General features: G+C 39.1%; 1 protein-coding gene across 1 annotated transcript in view; it reads right to left on the bottom strand.

Annotated features, from left to right (window-relative positions):
• Positions 1-14038, bottom strand: part of HERC5 (HECT and RLD domain containing E3 ubiquitin protein ligase 5) — a 46744-nt gene that overhangs the window by 27853 nt on the left and 4853 nt on the right. The window contains exons 4-11 of the mRNA XM_049630862.1: positions 11964-12185; positions 10663-10754; positions 10282-10412; positions 7798-7943; positions 6558-6634; positions 5245-5348; positions 3351-3410; positions 428-521 (exon numbers count right to left, since the gene is read on the bottom strand). Of these exons, the coding sequence (XP_049486819.1) occupies positions 428-521; positions 3351-3410; positions 5245-5348; positions 6558-6634; positions 7798-7943; positions 10282-10412; positions 10663-10754; positions 11964-12185 (926 nt within the window). The remainder of the gene's footprint in view (positions 1-427; positions 522-3350; positions 3411-5244; positions 5349-6557; positions 6635-7797; positions 7944-10281; positions 10413-10662; positions 10755-11963; positions 12186-14038) is intronic.

Here is a 14038-nt window from a genome sequence, read left to right as displayed (position 1 = left end):
CACACCAAAAACAAGTGTTCTCATTTCTATACTTACGTTCAAGACCATTGCAAAGAACACGCTGTTTGTATGGTAGTGTACCAATCTCAACACATCCTTTAATCATCTTCCTTACAGCCAGGAGGTGACAAAACTCCCTCTAGAGAGGATGTGCATCTATGCATACGTGTGTGTGTGTGTGTGTCTGTGTGTGTGTGTGTATACAGATGAACCATTCAGACTATTTGTAATCTGTGTAACTATGATAGCGAACATTGTGCCCCCAGGGGGCCAACTCCTGGATACCACGTGAGTTTCATCTCATCTTACTATGCTACAGGCTCTCAGAGACTCTCAAAACAAGGTATTTTTTTCTGAAATTTTGAGTTCTTATAAAAAATGATTTAGTGTAGTTTCTTTTCCTAAATAACAATCTAAGGAATACCACCGTGTTAGCAATCCAGTCCTTCTGAGTTAACTCCTTAAAAGCATTTCTTGCTTTATTTAAGTCCAAGTGAACAGGCATCATTTCTGCAGCTCTTCTGTAGAAGGAAAAATCAATGGATAAGTAAGTGAAGCAGCACTCTTCAAAATAAAATATTTTATCAGGTTATTAATTTAGATGAAGTTTCTTCTGAACCTTTTTTCATTTCAATAAAATTAGTATTTCCCTCAGCTTTACAATAAATGTAATTTGGCTAAATACAAATACAATTGAAAATGCAGTTGACAACTTATGATTATTTCTAAAACGCCAAAAAATATCAAGACCGAATTAACTATATATATATACATACATACATATATATATATATGTGTATATATGTATGTATATATATATGTATACTATCCAAGTTTAACTCAGATATTGTCTTACCCTAAATATTTACTTAAAACAAGTTAAAGGTTTTTCCCATTTCTGAAAAAAATGACCATTTCTCCCAAATGAACTGAAAGTTGGGTTTAAAAAATTTACTTCAGAGCAGTAAATTCTTAGTGTTGCAACAGAAAATTACTAATGAAATGTTTAAGTATCTTAACTTGTGAATTACATTTATTAACTAAATATGCTCAGTGTCTTGGACATAGACACATTCTTTATAAAATAATACATGTATTTGCTGTCTGAAAATCAATAACATTTTTCAGATAAATATTATATAAACATTTAGGGAAAGATGTGCGAAGTCATTCTTTCATAATATTCAAAACTTCAAAGAAAACTTACGATCTTGCAGTAAGGTAATGGCTAAATAAATTAAGGTTATGTCCTTCCCATGGAATACCATCACAATCATGTTTAAGAAAAATATTGAATGACATGAACTTATTAATAAATAGAAAACGGACAAATATATTAAATATAAAGTAATATACTGTCATAGACTCTAAGTCTGAAGTTCTCTCTTGGCCACCAAGAGAGCGGGATGAGGATTAAAGGAAGAGATGACTAATGTCTGGGAAAAGACAAGACCCCAAATAAGGGTCCTTGCCCTGTATTTATTAAGATCAGAAGGCTTACAAATGTGATGGGCATGCACAAAGAGACAATGAATCTGTGAACATTAACTCACGGGCATGAGGCAAAGGGAGTTTTGAAGATATGTGGTGTTTGGGTCAATATAAAACAAAATCCTGGCGCCAGGCAGATGAGCAGATGTTAACGGCAGACAGAAGGCGCCATGTCTGTTAATCTTAGCTAGCCTAGGGGATAAGACAAATAGGGCAAATAACCTCAGGGTTAACAAGGCACCTTTTTTTTTTTTTTTTTTTTTTTTTTTTTTTTTTTGCTAATCAGCTCCACTCTGGGCAGCGTCACCCACAGTGCAGTGGTCTATAGCCCTATTTACCTGTTTACTTAACTTGGTCCTTTCCTCCTATGAAAGCAGCTTTCTGCTGTAGTACTAAATTGGGGGGCACTGTTGCCCTGAATGCCTAATTCTGCTTACCTCATATACATTTGTATTGGGGGCCTTTGCACCCCTCTCTATTCTGGGTGCCTTTGCACCCCCTGCTCTATCCTGGGGTTCTCACCCCCTGCTCTATCCTGGGGTTCTAATCTTGTTTACCCAAACTCAGGTGTGAGCATCCTATGGCTTTGTACTTCTTTATGCCTTGTTAACCCATTGGTGTAAGCCCAGGGGATTCCTAAGCTTATTACCCACAATATACAGGAGCACCTAGGTGGCTCAGTTGGTTAAGTGTCTGACTCTTGGTCTCGGCTTAGGTCATGATCCCACAATTTGAGTTCGAGCCCCACATCAGGCTATGTGTTGACAGCATGGAGCCTGTTTGGGATTCTGTCTCCCTGGCTCTCTGCCCCTCCCTTGCTTGCGATTTCTCTCAACAACAAAAAAAGTAATATATAAACAACATAATCACATTTTTAGTGAAAGAATAAATTTGCACAGAAAAAAGATATATAAACAAATGCTGTTCCTTTTAAGTGGATTATGGGTGATTTTCATTTTTTCTTTTTTTTTAAAAAGATTTTATTTTTAAATAATCTCTACACTAAACTTGAGGCTTGAACTCACAACCTGAGATCAAAAGTCACATGCTCTATTGACTGAATCAGCCAGGCACCCCAATTTTCATTTGTTTCAGTCACAGGTCTTTATTTTTGACATTTTCTACAGTGTTCATATATATGCTTTTGTTAAAAAAAGTAATTTTTAGGGGTGTCCGGGTGGCTCAATCAGTTAAACGTCCAACTCTTCATCTCAGCTCAGGTCTTGATCTCAGGGTTGTGAGTTCAGTGCACTGGGCTCCATGCTGGGCATGAAGCCTACTTTAAAAAAAAAAGTAATTTTTAAAAAGAGATAAAAACACCAAACTATTTTACCCTCAAGCCATTTTCTTTATAATCTTTCATTTTTTTTTTTTTTTTTTTTGGGAGAGAGAGAGACAGAGCATGAACGGGGGAGGGGCAGAGAGAGAGGGAGACACAGAATCGGAAACAGGCTCCAGGCTCCGAGCCATCAGCCCAGAGCCTGACGCGGGGCTCGAACTCACGGACCGCGAGATCGTGACCTGGCTGAAGTCGGACGCTTAACCGACTGCGCCACCCAGGCGCCCCTCATTTTTTTTTTATTGAAACAAAACTGACATATAACATATTAGTTCCAGGTGCATACAACATAACACATCGATCTATGTATATATTGTGAAATAATTACCACGTTGAGTCTAGTTAACATCCAACAGCACTTATAGTTAAGATTTTTTTTTCTTATAAGAACTTTTAAGATCTACTCTCAGCAACTTTCAAGTATACAATATGGTATTAACTACAGTCATGATGCTGGACACACTATTTTTAACAGAATCTTAAACATTATACATACATATATATATAAATATTATATTACCTTTCCCTTGAAAAACTTCCAGTCAGACAAGCAGGAGATGAAAATATCTCTCTGATTTCCCTGTATTAGGAATAAGATGGTGGTTAAAACAAATTATAGTGTATGCCTCCTTAAGCATGAGATATGATAAATAAAACATCTCATAACAGTCCTTGAAACTTCTCTGTCTTGGATTTGTTTGCGTACGCTTTGCCTTGGGCATCTAGAAGTCTCTTCCATTCTTCCAATCTTAAAATTTCAGTGGCAAAGATGAGTAATAAAAAGATAACGTACTCACAGAAGCCGCAGGGAAAGATGAAATGGATTGATCTAGGGTATTTCCTTGAATAAATGAAATATTCCCATCCCACTCAGCTTTCCAAGCCCTATTTATTTTTGTTCCACTTAAGTAGAAAAAAAAATTACCAGATATTAAATGGAAGGATGGGGGTGGGGGGAAACACCCAAGTTGCATCTTGGAAGCAACAGCACAAGTTTTTTGTTTTGTTTTTTAATTATTGAAGTTTGGTTGACATATAATGTATCAGTTTCAGGTGTATAACACAGTGACTTGGCAATTCCATACATTGCTCGGTGCTTACCACAGTAAGTGGAGTCACCAGCAGCGTTCTTGGTCATCTATGCCCATTATGATGAAACTATTTCATACAACTACTTTTCAGAATTAGGAAACCATTACCTAAACGTAAAAATATCTCTAAAAGGAAAGGTTTATAAAAATGAGTATAATCTTTACAGATGGAAGGAGCTGCACTGTTTTGATCAAGACTGCCCACACTGTTCAGCTGTGAATAGAAGTCCACCAACAAGTGGTTCTAAAGTCAAACAGGGTTGAGAAATTATATAGACAAACTGTGTTTCCTGCTCAGAAGAGTCACAATATATGCAAACATATCAAAGGTACAAAGACTTGCAATAAAGAAAGCTGCCCCCATGGAGCTTACAGGTTAGTTGTGATGTCCAATTTTATGTGTCAACCTGGCTAGGCCACGGAACCCAAATATCTGGTCAAACACCAATCTAGATGTTGCTGTGAAGGTATTTTTTACATTTTTAAAAAATGTTTATTTTTTATTTTTGAGAGAGATAAGAGCATGAGCAGGGGAGGGGCAGGGAGAGAGAGAGACACAGCAATCTGAAACAGGCTCCAGGCTCTGAGCTGCCAGCACAGAGCCCAACACAGGGCTCAAACTCGTGAACAGAGAGATCATGACCTACGCTGAAGTCAGACTCTTAACCAACTGAGCCACCCAGGCACCCTGCGAAGGTATTTTTGAGAGGAGATTACCATTTAAATCAATAGACTTTGAGTAAAGCAGATCACCCTCCATACTGTGGGTGTGCCTCACCCATTCATTGAAGGACTTAAGAGAAAAAGGTTCCCAGGCATAGAGAATTCTGCTTCCAGAATGCCTTAGGACTCAAGCTGCAATATTAACCCTTCTCTGGGTCTCCAGCCTGCTGGCCTGCATTATTATTCTGCACTTTCAGTTCCTACAATCACATAAGCCAACTCCTTAAAAATAAGTCTCTGTCTCATGGGGTGTCTCGGTGACTCAGTTAAGCATCTGACTCTTGATTTCGGCTCAGGTCATGGTATCATAGGTTCATGGGATTGAGCCCCGTGAGCTCTGCAGAGTCTGCTTGGGATTCTCTCTCTCTGCCCCTCCACTACTCACACACTTTCTCTCTCTCAAAATAAATAAAAGAAACATTTAAAAAATAAATAAGTCTGTCTCTACACACACACACACACACACACACACACACACACCCTATATATTGGTCCTGTTTCTCTGAAGACCATAAAACCTCACATCTCTGTATTGTTTAGAACCAGTCAGGAAACACGACTTTAGAGAACTAAATGAGCAGAAAGACACATGATATGTACTTTTTTGTATTCTGCCACTGTTTAGTCCCCACATCAGCAATCCATCTCTTTACAGTTCCTTCGTTCAATGTAGGAATTTTCCTCCTCAGATTAACATAGGAATTCTGTAAACAAACAAGTAAAACACAGCAATTTAGACACAACAGAAACAGGTATCCACCTTTTAGGCACATTCTAAGGATACAGGGTAATACTGATTTTTTTTTTAATTTTTTTTTAACGTTTATTTATTTTTGAGACAGAGAGAGACAGAGCATGAATGGGGGAGGGGCAGAGAGAGAGGAGACACAGAATCCGAAGCAGGCTCCAGGCTCTGAGCCATCAGCCCAGCGCCCGACGCGGGGCTCGAACTCACGGACCTCGAGATCGTGACCTGAGCTGAAGTCGGACACTTAACCGACTGAGCCACCCAGGCGCCCCGATACTGATTTTTAAATATGGATTAACATAGCTCCAGGAAATCATAAAGTGAGATTCTAACCAAGACGTAACATCATTTGGCTGGTTGCCAACATCTTGTCCAAGGGGCTTAACTCTGAAGTAAACTTCTGAGTGCTCTAACACGTAGCACTTTGTAAGGTATAACTGGATTAAAATGAGCATCACACAGCCTTAAGGGGAGGCTGAAAGGACTGTGTAGAAAGGAGGAACTCGGATTGCCTCAGCAACATAGGGTGGGGAGGTTATGAGCTGACTATTCACAGGCCTATGAACCTCCGGTCTTTTTCAGTACTGGCTGGGAATATCATTTTAGAATGTCAACCTGTCTCACTCCATCTCACTCTCCCTCTCTCTCTCTCAAAATAAACATAGTAATGATAAAAAAAAAGGGGGGGGGCACCTGGGTGGCTCAGTCGGTTGAGCGGCCGACTTCAACTCAGGTCATGATCTCACACTCATGGGTTCGAGTTCCGCATGGGGCTCTGTGTGGACAGCTCAGAGCCTGGAGCCTTGCTTCGGATTCTGTGTCTCCCTCTTTCTCTGCCCCTCCCACCCCCCCCTCAAAATAAATCAACATAATAATAAAAAAAAATTTCAGAATGTCAACCTGTTAGCTTGCTAGGATACTGACCAAATGCCATTGGCAGGGCAAAGGAAAGATCTAAGGAAATCTGATTTGACATTTACCAGAGACAAATCTGCTGATTTCTGGGAGTCAATACTTATGTAGTTCAGACAGTAAAGGATCAATAATGTTTATTCTCCAAAAGTCAGACTAGGAACTAGATGATTTTGGAATTCACCACACTTGGTAAAACCCTTTGTTTTGCTTTAAAAACCAAGTTCTAGAACATCTAGAGATCCACTTTTACCTTTTTTCCCATCCAGAGCAAAATGCTTTGATTCCCTCCAGCAATCATTATTAACTCCTTTTCTGAGGCACGGCTTTCTAAAAGGGAGACACAGAAAGTAAGAGTACAGAAAGTAAGAGTGCAGAAAGTCATTGGCACAAACATGCACACTCTATTTAAATCATTTCAGATTCTTCTTAAACTTAGTTCTTTTATCTTTTTGATAGACAAAGACTCAACACATTTCCCATCCATGAAGCTCCATGAAGCAGTAATATACATTTTCTTCAGAGTAAAGTCTAGCTGGCAAACAAAGGTGACCTGCAAGGTTGACAGGTGACCATCAGCTTTGACATCCATATTTAATGTAAATGCTTAGGTATAAAATACAGTCAAACCACTATTTGGTTAACTGAGTCCTGTTTTAATTTAGCTCTCATTACTAAAAACCATATTCTACAACTCCAGATATAACCAAGAACTATTAAAGAATGTAAATAAGTACTTCAAAAGTCTAAATGGTTGTAAAAATCAAATACATGAACTGCTTAAGGAAATAACCCTACTGTTCATTTTCCCGAAGAACTTATGAGAATACTGGTACTTTAGGTCACCACTAAGGTTTCAGAAGCAAATAAGCATTCTTGAGGCACTTCTATGGTAGAAGGTTTCAGAGCTCTGTGGCTTAAGCCACCATTCAAATCTGGCCAAACCACTGACAGGCCTTGAGAACTGTCTAACCCTTTGCCCTCCAAGTCTCTGTACCTCCAGTAAAATGAGACTGAGAGCACAAATCTCCCAGAACTGTTGGATGGGTGACATACCACAAGTAAGGGGTAAGCAGTTAGAGTGCCTGGCATAAATCAGCTGCTCATCATTCTCAGGGCTTGACAGGATTGAGAGTCAGTGTTACCAGATAAGAAAACCAATCACTGTGAAATTAATAGGTCTGCTGCAAATGACAATCGGAGGCTGCAGAGGTCTCTGAATCCATATAACCTATTTCATGTTCTATCATTTTACATTCACATTAATATTAATCTGAAGGGATAAGACTTAATCTGAAGACTAATGGTTATTTTGACTTAATTATACTGAATATTTTAACCTGTTTACAAGTAAAAACATGAAACCAATGTTTAGAGAAGCTCCCTTCATAGCTATACATTTCTTTCCTTGCCACATTACATACTTAGAAAAATCAATTTCTCGACAAAGGTATTTATAAAGTGTCAAATCCTGTGCTCCTAACAAAATTTACCAAATGTGAGTTCTTCATTTGATGGCAATTTCATGGGAAGTGGTATCAGCTGATTATGTGTTCCACCGTTTCCCAGTTGTCCTTCTTTTCCAGAACCAAAAGAAAAGACCTTCCCCAAATCAGAAACATAGGCAAGTGTGTGCTGCCTATTAAATAAAAAATACATATGGTCAATTATCAGTCACCTACAATGAAGAGATTACACAGCAACACAGTAAACTGCTGAAATTAGGCTACCCAGTGAGTGAAACTAGTTAATCAACTCTCATCAGATGAAATTAGCCATCTGGAAACTAAGATAGCATTGATGTGTGGCTAAAATGATTTTGGAATCCCGAACGATTCCAAGGCCATGATTGCTGTGCTTTGGCAAATGATGTTCCCTTTGTCAGGAACAAGAAGCACCCCTTGCTTCTACTCCTTTTTCATGCCTTGGTTTGAGAGTCACCACCCTTGGAAGCCATCTCTTGACTCCCTCCTCTCCCCATCCTAGAAGATGGAATTAGGTGATCCTTTCTGAGCTCCCTATTTCCCAAAGATCTTTACCACAATGATACTAATCTGCTCCATGGTCCTTTCCACTCTAGAATGTGTAAGTAAAGAATTTGGCCTTTGTCCTCAGTTCCTGGGAGGAAATCTCTAAGCCATAAGAATTTCCCAGGTAATAGAAGTATCTCTGTTATTCATGGCAGGATCCTGAGATCACACCTAACAGTTTACCCAGCAGGTGGCTCTTAGAGGACCCCTCTGACTGCATGGAAGCCTAACCTGCTTGGAAGGAGAGGCTGGAAGTTGAGTTCAACCCTGTAAGTAATGATTCAATCAACCATGACTAAGCAATGAAACCCCAATAACAACTCTGGACTTGGGTGAACTTCCCTGGTCAGCAAAACTCTACACCTTGTCATGTATCCGGCTGGGAGGAGGTAATATCATTCCGTTTATGGCTCCAAGGGAAGTGGACAGAGGAAGCTCATTTGAACTCCCCCTAGACTCTGTCCTATACACCACTTCCTTTGGTTCTAATTTGTATCCACTTCTTATAATAAATATAAATGAGTTTAACAACATTCAGTTCTGAGAGTGTTTCCAGTGAATTCTGTGTTAGTAGAACTGCTCTGGTTTTTATTAAGGTATCTCTAACGTGACAACTCCTCTTGTAACACATGCTACTTAAATGTGTGTTATGAAAAATCCAGAGTGGTGATAATGTTCCCTTGCTTAATGCAGACAGATTGAATGCAGAGAATCATATCATCCCAATAATCTGGTCTACTTTAATATCCATTTATGTAATTTTACTCCAGGATCATAAAAGAATTAGGTATATAGATTGAAAATACATACACCAGTTTTTTACAGAAAAGGTTTTGGTAAACAAACAAATGAACCCAACATTCAGATAGAACCTGAATTTGCTTATGTTTAATGAGAAAAAATTGCCCCAAAGAAGAGTAAGTGCATCTGGATGAAAATATTTAACTTTACCACAACCCCAAATCAAGAAATAATTATGTAAACAAAAGAGCCTGAGCAAGTTTTTCTACTTTTGTTCAAAAAGAAAAAAAAAAAAAAAAGAAGCTGTGAAAATCAAACTTGTTAGAATATTCTACTCAAACCAACTGACTTTGTCCTATCCTCAATGACCACTCTCAAAGAATTATAGTAACTCAGTATATTGTTGGTCCACGAGGAGTTAAAAGAACAATGAACAATCCTTTATGATTCACATTTATTTTTCCCCCAAATAAAATGACTTTTTTTTTTTTTTTTTAGGTGAAAGTGCATTTGAACAGTTACAATGATATTGCACTAAAGGGGCAACAAAAAGTGAATACATGTTCTCATTAAAAAAAAAAAAATTGGGGCACCTATGTGGCTCAGTCTGTTATGCATCCAACTCTTGATTTTGGCTAAGGTCATGATCTCATGGTTCGTGGGTTTGAGCCCCAAGTCAGACTGCGCTGGCGGCATGGAACCTGCTTGGGATTCTCTCTCTCTCTCTCTCTCTGCCCCTCTGCTGTATGCAGTCTCTCTCAAAATAAATAAATAATCTTATAAAAATCAATGAAAATAAATACACATACTAAAATAAAGATTATTTTTATCTAATAATGTAAATTAAGCATCTTTACCCATTTGAAAATGTTTTTTTTAATTTTTTATTTTAACATTTATTCATTTTTAAGAGACAGAGAGAGAAACAAGTTGGGGAGGGCAGAGAGAGAGGGAGACACAGAATCTGAAGCAGGCTCTAGGCTCTGAGCTGTCAGCACAGAGCCTGACATGGGGCTTGGACCCACGAACCATGAGATCATGATCTGAGCTGAAGTCAGATACTTAACCGACTGAGCCACCCAGATGCCCCTGAAAATGTTTAATACTTTTATTTCAATCAAAAAAACTGATGGAAATTTTATCAAACTACCTACCTAAATATATCATATTGATTTTATCAAATTTCGCAGACATTTTACAACTTACCTTCCACATGCTAACTGGGTTACTCTATTCCCAGCAAGCTCAGTCACCAAACGGGGTCTTAACTCGTTCTGTGTTGAATTGTGACCAAGTTGCCCATGTTTTCCAGCACCAAAAGTAAATACCAGCCCATCCTAAGGAAAGGAAACTTCTTATCAGATTCTAGAGAAATACAACACAGAAGTAATATTCACAGATGCTTTTGCATCCGTGAATAATTCATAGAAGGACTGTTAAAGCAAAGCTCCCAAATTATCAGGAGGACAATCCAGTATGTGGAAAGTGACCCCTCTTCCCAGGGAGACACTAAGTGCCCCCACCTAGGTGTTCTAGTGCTTCCCCCACTACAAGGCTCTTCCGTGGAAGAAACAAGGATACACACACCTTTGTGAGCAGGGCAGTGTGAGAGCCACCACAAGCAAGAAATTCAACTTTCTGATTGTCCAGTGCTTCAATAAGGGAAGGAAAATCTTTACCTATGCAGGGAAAAGAACAGTTGAAGTGATCAAAAGAAAATGCTGACTTGGACACTGGAGTTCCATGTTGCTAGTAATACCTGGACTATCTCTCAGCTGGCAGTAACAATTCCCAGCACCTTCTAAGAAGAAAGGCCTCTATGGTGGTATATTATTTAGGGCTAAAAATGGGGGTGAGGCAGTGGTCAAAGGGCCACACATGGGAGAACTCACCTGTGAAAGTGTCAAGCCACTTCCCAGAGCCCACTCTTCTCCTTTGAACCTAACTTGATTAACTTTAATTGCAGCATATCTGGGATTTCCAATTCAAATCTAAAAGTACCCTTTCAATGAGCATAAAGGTTCTTTCTTCCTTTTAAATTCTCTACTAGTGTCCTTGCCTCACACCACCTCTTCTTTCTTTCACAATTTCCTTATCATGGCACTTTGAGATTGAGCAAAAACAGTTTAACTGCTCTTTATCCCTTTCCATCCTTTGAATAGTTTTCTAACATTGACTTATGGTTTCTCCTGAGTAATTAACATGGGACCACGTTGGGGAAAGATGCAGTGTGTGGTCACTAAGCCAGGGGATATGATGTGTATTACCACGGCTAGTAACACAGCAGTTTGACACACCTGAAAACCCCAACAAGAGTATTTTGGATCATCAGTTTGACATCTGCTTTGTGGAAGTAGTTCAAGGATGAGAATTATGTTTTTTCCGTATCTGCATATACAGATATAATGCCTTACAGAATAAGATTAGAATATGTGAGTTTAGGTAAATCTTTAGTATCCTTTTGTCCTAACATGGATATAATTATATTAACAGACATTCAGGTGCATAGGTACATCAGAGGTCATTTCATCCAAATGCGTCACTTTACAGAGAAAGAAAATAACACCTACAAAAACGTTAAGGGACTTAGCAAGGCCCTGCTATTCATTAACTGCGAAGTGAGAAGCAGAGCCTGGATATTCTGAACACAGTCCAATGCTCTTTCCCTCAGCCCACACAACCCTGACACATGCCTCAACTGCAGCAACAACTTCCACACTATGCATATCTCTTAGACTGACTCTGCCCTGAAGCCAAACCTAACTGGGAAGAACAGCACCAATGAAAGTGAAGATCTGAACCATTTTGACAGGGAGGACTGTGTTAACTTCATCTCTTACTTAACAAATATATTTACTGATAATATGAATTTGAAAATGTTTCCATACCGTCAGTGTGGCCCAGGCCTAGTTGTCCAAAATCATTTCTTCCCCAGGAGTAGATGTTTCCAGACATGGATAAGGCCATGCTGTGGGCTTTTCCCGCAGAAATCTGAACCAAGGGAATTCCTGACAGGTTCTCCACAATCTGTGGTATGGCGATTGAGGCAAACTGACTTCCAATTCCAAGTTGGCCGTGTAAGTTCTGTCCCCACGCAAAAAGCTCACCACCTTGACATAAACAAAATGTTGCCTTATTAAGTTTAAAGTGAAGGAGACATTAACTAAGGGTATTATATATGTTATCCATACTACCAGTCTCTTACATTCAACTTCCTAGATCCCACATGTCTGAGACAGAAAAACTACAAGAATCTTCTCTTTAGCAGTAACAGTTCTACTTCCTTACCTCCCACGTCAAAGGGTAGTGGTTATGTCCTTGTTTCCCCAAACCTCATCTTCCTAGATTGTGATTTACCAATAATAAACTGACATCACTAGACTGTGGGCTTCTTCGATGGTTGTGCCCCTGCCCCCAAATTTCACATGTTGAAATCCTAACAACTCTCAATGTGACGGTATTGGGAGGTGGACCTTTGTGAGGTGGTTAAGATTAGGTGAGATCATGAGGATGGAGCCTTCAAGAATGGGATTAATGCCCTTTTAGAAGAGAGATTCCAGGGGCGAATAGCTGGCTCAGTCAGTGGAGCATACAACCCTTGATCTTCAGGGTTGTGAATTTGAGTCCCACACTGGGTATAGCAATTACTTGAAAATAAAATCTTTAAAAAAAGAGAGAGAGGAATTCCAGAGACTTCTCTTGCCCCTCAACAGACACTGAAACTGCTGGCACCTTAAATTGGGACTTCCAGGCTCCAGGCTGGGGGAAGTAAATTTCTTCTGTTTAAGCCAGCCAATTTTTGGTATTTTTGTTATAGCAGCCCAAATGGACAGAGACAGGTAGAATGAAGACACCTGAATATATTACAATCAAATTCAAGAAATACTTATTTTCAAAAACTCATAATATAGGCACATGAAAACCAGAAACATTCTACATCTGGGAAAATAAAACCTAAAATTAATGTTTTCTCTCTGGCCCACCCACTCTGTTCATGTGCCTGAAAATCCTAAATAATTTACACATCTGAAATTACAGCACAGTATCTTGAAAGAGTCTGCTTCTTCTTCCATTAACTGAATATCCAGAGCACATTTTTCAAGAAATGTTCTTAGATGTTATCTAATGGAGTTGACAATATCAGAGTCTGAAAAAACATATCAAAAAATTAATGCTACCTGAGCATTAATTAATTAATGCTTACTGAGCTAAGATACTGTACAGATAGATTCTGGTGGGAGACAGAGCTTCTCCTTCAAATGTAACTATCAAAGGGGCTCCTGGGTGGCTTAGGCAGTTAAGCATTCGACTTCAGCTCAGGCCATGATCTCGAGGTCAGTGAGTTCGAGTTCGAGCTCTGCTCGGGTTCTGTGCTGACAGCTCAGAGCCTGGAACCTGCTTCAGATTCTGTGTCTCCCTCTCTCTCTCTGCCCCTCCCCTGCTCTGTTTCTCGAAAACAAATAAACGTTAAAAAAAAATTTTTTTAATGTAACTATCATCTGCCTATCAGTCACCAGAAATATAATGATGACTTGATCAGTTCCCTTTCTTGCTTCTCCAACTTTCAGTCTTCCTAGATTATGATTAACCAGTAATAAGCCCTGAAAATCTCTTTTGCCCCGTATCAATAGACTCTGGGATTCCTGAAGACACAGTGTTGGCTGTTTCATCTTTTTTAACTTGAACACAGTAGATATTCAAAATGAAATATGTGTTCTTGAATGGATGAAGTCAAACAACCAGGCCAATTTTTTCCAATGCACAGTTCATATTCTCAAACTTCAATACAGGTCAAATTCTGGATTTACTTCTCTTGAATTCAGGTTTCCCATTAGTTTATTTACTCTGTCCTATATATTAAAAATCCAGGGCGCCTGGGTGGCTCAGTCAGTTAAGCATCTGACTCTTGATTTTGACTTAAGTCATCATCTCACTCAGTTTGTAGGATTGAACCTTGCATCCA

This window comes from Panthera uncia, chromosome B1, assembly GCF_023721935.1.
Source record: "Panthera uncia isolate 11264 chromosome B1, Puncia_PCG_1.0, whole genome shotgun sequence".
Lineage (NCBI taxonomy): Eukaryota > Metazoa > Chordata > Mammalia > Carnivora > Felidae > Panthera > Panthera uncia.
This window is presented reverse-complemented; position numbering and strand designations above follow the sequence as displayed.